Genomic DNA, 11,517 nt, shown 5'->3' on the forward strand with positions numbered 1-11,517 from the left:
GGGGGGGGGGCGGGGGGGCGGGAAGTAGGATTCTCTGAGCTTTTCAGAAAAAGCAGTTTCTGTTCTTCTTACTTCTTACAAGAGGTAGGACCTAGTGAGAGCTTCTGGGGGACTTTTCTCCTATTCACTTTCTATTGCTTTGGTATCCATCTTTCCTTTAACTACAAGTACAGATAAGGTCTGTCTCAGACTATATTCCTAAGGCAGGGAATGTTTTCAGTCTGTAACCACTCCCTTGGGTGGTTTCTATTCCTGCTTTTGGAAGAGAAACTGCAGTCCCTGATGTAGTCCAGGTCCTGGATAAAGTACTACTAGTGTAAGAGGCTTCTAGTTTCAACAAAGAAAAAGGGCATGGGTCGTCATTGTTCTTCTCCATGTCCTGGGAACAAGCATCTCTGATTTTCTGATTTGCACTGCTCACAGAATAAGCTTTAGATATCTAGAGTAGGTAGGTTACTGTCAGTGCAGTATTCCTGTTGAGTCTGCGATGGTCCTATCGTGGATGCTTGTCTATGGGAAGTTGAGGATCTACATGTATTCATACCTAAAAAGCCAGGTAACTTGGGAAAATCTTCCTAGAAATCTGTTAATTACCAGTATTGTGCATTTCCAAGCCCCAAACTCAACTGCTCTTAGCCTTCTGTAGTCTGTAGCATATATTTGGACACCTGCAGGACCGCAGATCTCAGTGGCTTTCTTGCTGTGGTACATCACTTTAATCATCTTTTCATGCAAAATCCCAAATCTGGCAATAGCTAACTGGGAGTATGTGTGAGGTTTCAGAGCGTTAGCTTCACCTGCACCTCTTTGTGTGCTTGCCCGAATTCTCTGCAGTGAATCGATGTACCAGAACTACCTGTGGTCCCTCAAAAGTCCAGTCATTTTAAACCAATGACAAGGGGTCTGATTGATAGACAAGTAGCTGTAGTGTTTTCAGTATCTTGCCCCACTAAGGCCCTGGAACCTGAGCCGTGCCGTAAGACTGAGGGGCTCACAGTAACTGGGTTTCCTGCAATATACGGTGGGGCTCAGAGCTGTCTGACAGCATTCTGCTGCTTCTAGCCAATGCCACCATACACGCTGTGTCAGCAGAGAAGAGCCAAGACCCTGCCAACTGAGCAGAGACCTCCCTGGAATTGATGTATACTGTGTCCCAACATGCCTCTAGCTGTCCACTTGCCTGGTTTCCTAGACATTTTGGCAGGTTAGCTCAGTGGGTGGATGATGATAGCTGGGTTGTTTGTGGCTCTGCAAGTCCATCTTTCACGTTGTCTTTCACAAATGGGGATTCTCCACCACAGAACCTGTTTTGAGACACAGACGAACCAAGTGACAAGTATTTAGCTGAATAAAGGACAGGAGTCCAGGATCACTAGCAGGTGAATTCCCATATCTGAACTCCTGAAGCTACTCTGTACTTCATTCTGGCTTCAGCGCTTGTAAAGAGGCCAGATATTCTCACCTCCAGGCTGTAGACCTTACCAGCCTTTGCTGAAGTTTGTACAGGACAAAAGAAACTGCAAATGCTAGACATTGGGAGCTACTTGGACCAAAGACATGCAGATTTGGCTAGAGCTGTCAGTGAAGCCATGGTACAGCCTAAGAAACATCATTGTATATTTAGTCTATGTACTTGCTGGGGATTTTCTAAGGAATGTATATGGAAAAAGTAATTGTCACAGATATTCTTGTAGAACAATACTTTTTGATCGTTAGCAACACTGAGCAGGACTCCTCCTCTCCACCTAGAAATGCGCACGCACCTTATGTGTAATAAGCAGAGCCGCTGCAATTAGGTGTTTGCAAGCAGAGACTTTCCCCCTGGTGAAGTGGCAGAGATGGTGAGTGCCTGGGTCTGCAGGAGAGGGGCTCACAGTGGGATGAGCCCGCAGCACAGCTCCCTGGTTGTTTCTGGTTTGTGCTGCGTGCCGATGAGCAGAGCTTCGCGTGTGCTGCAGAGGGGTCTGTCTGCACCCTGTGCTCCGGGTGGCCGTCCTGGCTGACTCCATCCCGCGCGGTTCGTGTTGGACCCCGTTCTAACAGAAATCGCTTCCTTCCTTTCTTTTCCCACCCTCCCTTCCCCAGCTGATAACAAGACGAAAAAGAAGGTAGCTCATCGGGACAGGAAGCAGGACTTCTCTGCCTTCAAGCAGACAGACAGCGAGATGAAGGTTAAAATATCACCGCAGCTTCTCCTGGCAATGCACCGGTTCCTGGCAACAGGCAAGTGCGGGTTAGCTTTTTTTGCGATCGTGCCAGAGCCTCGGAGGCAGTTTGTCAGCAAAGGCCGGTGAGGTGGGTGGGACAGTGCAGGTGGGAAGGGAGGCTGGATTGTGGGGTGACAAATAATACCACTGTTGTGTTTTTCTTTTTAAATTCTCTCCTCTCCTGTGTTCAGTGTCGGCATGAACCCTCTGAGACATTTACCAGGGGTGGACCAGTAACTTTAAATTGGTCTGAAAGGTAAGGATGAATGCCAAGTGCCGCACTGCATGTCTAGAGTCCGTCAGATTAACGACTAGCAAGTACACCCCATTAGGAAGAGCTCAGGGAACAAACCACAGAGGACTCGATACCACTGGCCAGCTGACTGTAATTGCACTCTGGCGCCTTCTCCAGAAAGAGATGCTGGACTTTTTGCAGGAAGGTCTAAACCTGTTCCATGAGACTTTTTGACTCCAAGTGAAAAACTCTCCCGACACATTTAATGCAGACTGCACAGGCAGTTGAACTGTACTTTTAAAAATGGATTTCTGGCTGGCTTGTGTGACCTCCGTTGATGACTTCAGGTTTCAGAGGACAGTTGTCTCCATCCCAGAACACCTTGATGTTTTAGCCCTTGGGTGGGCAGTCTGGCAGAGAGGCCAGGGCCTTGAATGGTTTCTTGCAGCTGATACTGCCTTTCGTCGTAACGTTGGTCCCTTCACCTCAGAGATGAGACCTGTTAACAGGAGAGCTTGTGGAAAACATATCTTCCTATTGCTCATGCTGTCTCTCTTTGACATATAAAGACTTCTCACATGCAGGCCTTTCAGACGGGCGTCTTTCACTGCTATGTTCAACATGTATTCATGGGTTGGAAATGATAAATTTGTTTTGTCTCAAGTTTGCCAGCTCCAGTTGGAAATTAGTACTTCCCCTCCTCTAAGATGCAGTAACTGCCTGCCTAGATGCTTCTAGTCCGCCTTCATGCTTTATTTTGCCTCTGTGACTTAAACGAAACGTGTACGTGATCGGTTATCACATCTCAGCTGAGGGGCAGTAATTCCTTAAAAGGCTTGGACTTCTACGGCTCATGTGCACGTGAGCATGTCTTTGGTGAAAGGAAGCAGTTCAACAGGAAGATGCGGATTTAACAGCAAGCAAGGCATTGGTCATGTAGTGGTACAAGACTTGGAGTTCCCTAAACACCTGCTCAACAGACATAGTCTTACAGTGCTGCTTCTCTACTTGTTTTGTGGATGAAAGGATTGTGTAGCTTAAATCCATGTCTGGCTGTGAAGCCACTGCTAAATAAGATGAAAGCTACAGTTTTGGTTTCTCTGTTCTAAACTGAGAATAGTATCTTTAGCAGATGAAAGGTACTGGGTCCTGTTCTGAAACGAGGTGTTAGGAAAGCTTATCAATTTGCATGTGTAAATCTCGACGTCCCTGGCTTAACTCTCCCACACGAGGATGAGCTTTTCCACTTCAAACAGCTCCTGTTTGGAACACTGAAGAGCAAGTGGATAGGGGATGTGTTCTGTGTGTCAGGCATTAATCCCACATGGTTTGAACTGACCTGCACTGTCTCTCACTTTGAGTAACTCTTCCCACGTGAACCGTGGCAACCGCAATTGTGTCTTTGATTTATGTAGAGCATCTATCTAGAGCAAGTTTCTAGTCCCCAAACAGTGATTTTAGATTTTTTTTTTTTAAAGTGCAATAAATTCAGTAACTTCAATACCTTTTGAGGAAAGAAAAAACAAATTCAAAGGTTCTCTGCCCTGATTGTAAAGTTCTTCCACTTATACAACTCTCCAGTGAGCCTGTACAACTCTGACTCTGAACTCTCATGAGGGCAAGACTGCCTTTTTCTTTTCCCTTTCAGATGAAGACATGTTTTTTGGTTGTTTTGAAAAATACTTCAGTAATGAAATTTGGGGCATTCCTGTTGTTTTCCCCTCCCCTTATAAATCTAACAATCTCAAAAGACAGGAAGCCTGCAATTCCATAATGGATCTCTCTGCATCTGTGTGTCTTTTATAGGCAAATGCTTATTAACAAGTATTGCTAACTTCTTGCCAGGCATATGAAGTGTAATGCCAAGTTGTATCTTGTGTTATAGAAGTAGAAGCCTTTGGTCCATCCCAGATGTCAGAGAAGATCCTTCTCAGGCTGCTAAAACATCCCAACGTCATCCAGGAGCTGAAATATGATGAGAAGAACAAGAAAGCCCCAGAACACTACCTCTACCAGCGAAACAAGCCCGTCGACTACTTTGTTCTCATTTTACAGGTCAGACGTGATTATATAGATATATGCAAAATCCTGCATCTCCTGACATATCCTTCTCTATACCTCTTCCAGTTTGCTGTCTTTCAAACATCTTTGCCCAGGGAGGTTGTGGAGTCCCCTACTCTGGAGATTTTCAAAGCCTGCCTGGATGCAGTCCTGAGTAACGTGCTCTGGGCAATCCTGCTTTAGCAGGGGAGTTGGACTAGGTGTTCTCTAGAGGTCCCTTCCAACTCGGAAAATTCTGTGATTCTGTGATATGGGAATGGAGCTACAGCTCCTGGGAACTGCTCCTGCCTCCTTTATGACCTTGCCAGCTTTGAAGAGCTCACTCAGCTGCTTTCAGGCTCAGTTAAACCAGTTGTGAAGGGCAGACAGCACTTCCCACTTCCAATCATCTGTTGAATGTTACTTAGGCTTTAAGTATCCCTAGGATAGGCAATGCAAAGGAATCCCTGCGTACAGCTGGCATTGCTTGGAAAAGAGGGGTGCAAAAAATGGCATGTCACAGGAGTTTGGCCAGGATGCTTTCTCTAATGCATTTTTCCCTTTTGCAAAAGGAGGCATTGGGAGTTTGACAGTTTAGAGAGATGCCATTTTTCTGTGCAATTTTTAAGTTTGTATCTTTGGTGTTGTGAGAAGTGTGTGTTTCACCGGGGGCATTGCGCCATCTACTGAACTGCTGCCACCTCCTGCCCCAGTCCCTGCGGTTCCTGGGCACCCTGCTGTCCAAGCACTCACCCTACCCTGAGATTGCTGCTTTTGGGTGCTTTTTAGGTTGGAGCCCCATGTGGTGTGGAAGGACTGTTTTTATTACTTGTTCTGTACAGGATTGCTTCCACTGCTGCTATCTCCTAGGTTTTGTTACTTGACAGGAACGCTTGAATGGCTTTATACAGAAACTTAGCTTCCATCTAGCACCGTTTGAGCAAGAACAGTCCTTTAAGAGAGATTTTGCTTGAAAGGTACTTATGTTTCTATCCCGCATAACTGAAATCATCTTTGGTTATAACAACACAAGCGTCATAGCTAAAGTTGTAAGACAGGGCTTGAAATCTTCCTTGACAAGGCCTTAAATAAAAAAAAGAGAGGAGGGTTTGAACACTGTCAGTGATAAACAATTAAGAAAGCACTGGAATATGATATTGTGGATTCAGTGTAATTCTCTTTTAAAAAAGGATTGTTTTTTCCAAGGGACCACTGGTAGCTCTTTAATTGCTCTTTCTTATGTGCTGAATTGTTGCAATCTGAAATATTCCAGAGGCTAGATAATGCTCCTGAATGAGGTCATGCTGCAAAGATGTAAGTGGAGGACATGAGCAATACAAAAGAACAATCAGTTCTTTCTGAGCTATTTTTCAATCAATAAATATTTAGCTAACACAATGTGCTGGCTCTATAATGCATTTGGAAAAGTGAGTTTTGCAGTAGGTACATACTATAAAAATGGTAACAAGGTTGGTGCTGCAAGGATCAAGAGGGGATAAATACTCTGCTTTTGTTACTTAAATGGACTTGGACTTATTCTGTCATGTCGAGAGACCAAGAATACCTTTACAGGAAACATGTGCCAGAACACAATTAAATGTATATTCTGTGCATTAAGTTCACCAATTTAATCTCTGTAGAGTTACTGTTTTAGCTGGAATGTCACCCATTTACAACAGCTCTGCTCTTAGCTAATGGGAAGTTCTTCTGTAGCAGTTTGAGATTTGGTTTTGTCATTGTTTTTTTCAAAATTTCTGTTAGAATATTAAATAGTGGAGAATCAGAAACCACACGTGCATGCATTTAAACAGGGCAGAACACATCTAATAGTGTGCATGGGGAATTCTTAATGGCTTTTCAGCCGCTGTGACTATGCCAAACATGCCTGGTCTTCATATGGCCACCACTGGGAAGGCTGGAGATGCTGCGTGTGCTGATAGAACAACGGTCTTGGAACTGAAACTCAACTCCTACTACTAGTTACGAGTTTGTGTTTAGCTACGAACTCCAGACTGACTGTATGTGAAGATCAAAGCCTGGGTGTGAATGTATTTTGGAGACCTGGTCTTGGCTGGTAAAAAAAAATAGCACTGAGTAGGTTGAGAGCTCTGTTTGTAACCAGTCTTTGCCTGGGTGATGAAATCGTACCTTTTGGAAGGCTTGTAATGAACAAAGAAGCTACTTATTTGTGTTGTGGAGTGAAATTGGTTTTAAAAAGGATTATGTGAAGTTGTTGCTTGTGATAGCAGGAAAGTGGATTTGTGAGCTCGGCACTGTCTTCCTGCTAGGTAGATTTTGTGGTTTTTCTCATCTGGGACAGTGAGACGCGCTGACTTGGTATCGGGGCTCATGCAGGTTGAGTTCATTTTCACGTTTTTCTGCTCCAGTATGGTATTATAAAGTTAAAGGCATGATTATTTATTTTAAATGGTGCTTAATGAAATAAAAACATAGAAATAAAACCTAACTTTTGGACTCATTTTGACCCGATTGTGTCCAGTTGATATTCGGTCTACTTAGTACACATGGGACGGGCAGTCTTCTTGCCCTTTCCAGTCTAGCCAGAGGGAAAGCATTGCAGGTAATTACGTTGTTTGCCTGAAATCCCAACCGTAGTGTGGTTCAGCCTGAAAGCTGCATGAGATTTCTTCTGTCTGCAATGGTGCGCTGTAACTCTCAGTGCAGTACCAGTAAGGATGGATGGATGTGAAAACCAGGCCCCACTAAGAAGCCAATTATTTTTGGCTACTTGTATACCAAAGTAACTGGGCCGTTTACAGCTATGTTTGATTTGGTGGGTTCTGTTCTAGAGTCCTTTGTCGGATGTGATGTTAAACACACATCAGAAATGGGTGCACTTGCGTGGCAGTCTGGTTTTGTGTGGCTTGGGAAGCACTGAGGGTTCTTCTAGGCAGTACCCTGCAAAAGAGCAGGATCTTAAGTTAAGCATGGTGGAATATGTAAAACTGCTAGAAACCAAGAAAACCAAAGTAGCCCCGAGACTACTTCTTCAGGAATAAGGTCTTTATTTCTGTGGGAGTCTCATCGGTGAAGGCAGACAGCCTCCTCACGTGTTGTCTCCCATCTTACTTTGCTATGTTTGTGTTAGAGGGGATTCTTCATGCGGATGAGAGCTGTCACCCAAAGTGTCTAGGTGTCTCAAGCCCCCAGATGACTGTGCTACGTACAAGTGTGTTATGATACTGGTGGAGGATTTTTTTCCCTGCATTGAAGGAAAGCAGCCTGGCAGCAGTTAGAGCAGGGCAATAGTACCACCCCAAAGTGCTGTGGTGATCCTGCTCCTCTGCAGGGACTTATGCTGGTGACAGGCCACCAAAGACCAGGATAGCTCAGGGCACAAGAGTGTGTTGCCCTCCAGGGTCTGTCCCTGTTCAGGCACCGTTACAAACTGCGGGGACCATGACACTGCTTGGGAACATCAGGCAAAACTAGCTTTCAGGGCTCAAGTCTGGTCTTGTGCCTTGAGACCTACGGTCCCTTTTAATTGCAGCTCTCTCTCATTTTCCTTAACAGGGGAAAGTGGAAGTGGAGGCTGGGAAAGAGGGGATGAAGTTTGAAGCTGGTGCTTTTTCCTACTATGGGGTGATGGCCCTCACAGCATCGCCAGGTATGTCCTCTTACCTTCTGCTTCTGGAATGTGCTCCTGCACAAGCCTGCCCGTCCTGTGCGTGCGGCGGGAGGAGGCTGTGCAGGGCGTCCCCCCGCCATGTCCATGGGGCTGATGTAAAGGATAACTCCTTGCCAGCGAAACTGCCCACCTGGCACAGCATCCCTGGGAGGGGCCTGTGCCCTTGGCGGCACCGACTCAGAAACCCAGCGGCTGGAAGCCGTTTGCCAGCTCCTGGAGGATGCGAGCCTTAGTGAGTGATGTATTCGGTACTGGAGGACAGCTTTGTAGTTTTGCTCATGGTAGGGGTAACAGGGCTCGAATTAATGGGAATAAATAATTAGCGCCAGAGGGACATCTAGCGGTGCAAAGTACAAACACCCGGTTAGTTTGGGGATGGTTTGCTCTTCCAGACTTGTTCCTAAAGCCGTCTTGAGGAAAAGAAGGGCAGAGGTGCAAGAAAAGCGATTGTCCCTGTCAGCTTGTGTGGAAACGTAACCAACAAATCGGCAAGGGAGGAGAGGAGAGCTGGTGTCTGAGGCCGAGGTGTGAGCCAGTTCCCACCAAGGTGTGAGCCAATTCCCAGCACACAAGCGGTAGCCACACAAGCCACCACCTGCCAGGCGCAGGTTGGGGGAGATTGTCTTATAATCCACCAAGAGTTGGCTCCAGTGCTGTATTTCAGCATTGGGTGATATATTTTGGTGTCAGCAGTGTCACTACTAAGATCTCAACCTCAACTTGGAAACCCATAGCCCCGCTGGGGAGAGCTGGGGCGCTGGTGCTGGTGTTGGCCGTCTGCTGACCCAAAGCCACTTGCTCGGCTTCAGGGAGAGACATTTCTCATGCAGAAATCAGGTCCTCCTGTCGCAGCAAGGTTTATGTTCCACTTGAGAGGCACCTTGTTTTAATTGTACACGCATAAGCACTCACTTTACATATGTGTACCTATGTGTATGTACGTTAGTGAATGGTGTTGGAATGAAAATGATTTTATGAGTATAGCCTTAATAAACTCTACAGGCGACAGCAGTTCTCTTGGACGTGTGAACCCACTTTTACAGGCAAGACTAATTCTTCCTTAATGATGTGCAGTTTAATTTGATCAGGCTAGCTTATACCTTTTGAGGCTTGACAGATTTGAAAGTGTGCAGAGCACTGAGTGAATTTTATCTGAGCGATAGCAGCAGTGTTCATGAGGAATTGACACACATGTGTACCGCTGCATCATACCCTCAGCTTCGCAGCTCAGCTTTTGCAGTATGGGGCAGGCACAGAGCTGGGTTAGGCATGGTCACTTCTCCTACAAGTCCTACACTTGGAAACCACTTGCGGCATCTCTGTTTTTCCAGCATTGTTCAGATTGAATGCTTTCATGGGGAGGTTTTTTTGGTGTCGCTAACCCTCCCCACAACCATGCCAGTTGCCCCAAGTCCTGTGAGGTCAAATGATCTCCTCTTTGTGTGCACTGAAATCCATCTTGGATTTTGTTATGTCAAACTTAAGGATATGCAGTATTTTAACGTAATCTCACCCAACCTTGGATTTGTTTACCTTTGACTGGTTGGCTTTTACCAGTGCAAAGCCCTTATTTTGCTGGCTTTCCCTCCAGCTTTAGAGAATTTGTTTTATGATGCCTTGCAGCATCCTGAGATTTCTGTTAGGATAAGCTCATCCAAAATAATTCCCGTTGCTTTGTGTAGACAGGAAAGCTAGCTGAAAGTGTAAGTCATTGCAGAACAAGAGAAAACTCCTGCTCTTCTGTGCGTCCTCATTAGACTTCATGTGCCTGCTCTCCCACCTGGGATGTAAAGTCAGTAACAGGAGAGTAAAGCATTAAAAAAAACCCCACAAAATACCCCCACTAAACCCAAAAAAACCCTCAACAACAGAGTGAAGGTTTTGTCTTGAACTGCAGCCGGCGAGGGATTTGCAGTAACGATGAGCAGTATGGTACCCATCCTGACAGGGATGAGCTTGGAGAATCACAACCTCGCTTGACGTTTTCCTGAAAAATTGAAGAATTATGAAGTGTCCTTTTGGTTTTATTTCTCTTTTTGTCTGACTCCCATAAGGAACAGCACCCGTGAAAGCTTTCTGGCTTGTTTTAACTCGTTGCCTTCCAGACTGGAGTGTGCACCACTGCCCCTTTTGAACTAGTTTAAAACTGCGTGTATCTTGATGGACTGTGCTGGATTGTCAAGTGAAAATTGTTCACTTCACTGTAATTCCTTCGGCTTGTTTTTTGGTTTATTCCTTAAATTGTTTAATTGTCTCTTTTGTTTTTGGTTTTGTTTTAACCCTTTACTTTTTCACAGTTGATTTGCACTTTTGGTTTTAGTTCTTCAGTGTGTGAGCTGGCTCCTTCCCCTGTCAAGTGTGGATAGCTGCCGCCTTTCTGGTCGTGATCTCATCCTTTTTCTCTCCCTCTTCTAGTTCCCTTGTCCCTGTCTCGTACCTTTGTTGTCAGCAGAACAGAGTTGTTAGCAGCAGGTTCTCCAGGTAAATCCGCATGCTTCTATTTTCACCATTCTTGTGACTGCCCTGATGCCATAAAAAGTCAGGTGCAGTCTGTATTTATCTGACCCCTTTGCTCGTTAGGGAGAAGTCCAGCACAAACTTATGCCTCGCAGGTAGGTATCCCAAATTTTCGTTTATGGTAACTGGTAGCAGCACGGCAGAGTCATCAAAATGGGAAGAACTAGAAACACATTGAAGAAAATGTATTTGGTAATGTGTGCTTGTTCTTGTTTCTCATATGTACGCTGATGGAGGATTAGGAGGGGAGATTTTGCAAAAGAAGGTATTCTCCCCCAAGCTGAGGCTTAAAAATTTCTGAAGAAAATGCATTTGGCAGAGGAGAATGTCTGCTGCTAAACTGCCATAAAAGGAAAATGTCTTTAATGAAAGAATTCTTATATTCTCATATGGGTAAATTCTATGGTTTGTGTACAGTCTGGCCATTTCAATTCCTCAAAAGCTTTGAGCTTTCTCTCAGGGAGGTTAATGCTGTAGACTGGCACAGTGATTTACTGAGTGGATGGATTTGCAATGGAATGTGCAAGAAGGTTGTGGGACCTCCTGTGGGGTTTTCTGGTTCCCATTTTGCTTAAGACCTTTCCTTGCTGAATAACCAAGTTGACTGACACAGAAATCTCTTCGGAGAGCAGAGACCAAGGAGGGAACAAGCTGGGCCAAGAAGAGCTCTGAGATGTGGTTGAGCGGTTGGAAATTGGGAAGGGGCAAGAACTGAGCTTTGCAGACACTGCATGCACAGAGTAGTTGAGAAAAATGGAAACCCATCAAGAAAGTCTGTAGGAAGAGCACAGTCCTAAAATAGTTTGGGCCACAGTGAACATATTTCTTCCTTTTGAAGTTTTCTTTTTTCAGATGAAATGTCTTTCCCT

General features: G+C 45.2%; 1 protein-coding gene across 1 annotated transcript in view; it reads left to right on the plus strand.

Moving 5' to 3' along the window:
- CNNM2 (cyclin and CBS domain divalent metal cation transport mediator 2) overlaps window positions 1-11,517 on the plus strand; it is a 123,037-nt gene that overhangs the window by 102,996 nt on the left and 8,524 nt on the right. The window contains exons 3-6 of the mRNA XM_009881615.1: window positions 2,086-2,223; window positions 4,328-4,497; window positions 8,017-8,110; window positions 10,547-10,612. Coding sequence (XP_009879917.1) covers window positions 2,086-2,223; window positions 4,328-4,497; window positions 8,017-8,110; window positions 10,547-10,612 — 468 coding nt within the window. The remainder of the gene's footprint in view (window positions 1-2,085; window positions 2,224-4,327; window positions 4,498-8,016; window positions 8,111-10,546; window positions 10,613-11,517) is intronic.

Source organism: Charadrius vociferus, unplaced genomic scaffold (assembly GCF_000708025.1).
Source record: "Charadrius vociferus isolate BGI_N301 unplaced genomic scaffold, ASM70802v2 scaffold282, whole genome shotgun sequence".
In the NCBI taxonomy this organism is placed as follows: Eukaryota; Metazoa; Chordata; class Aves; order Charadriiformes; family Charadriidae; genus Charadrius; species Charadrius vociferus.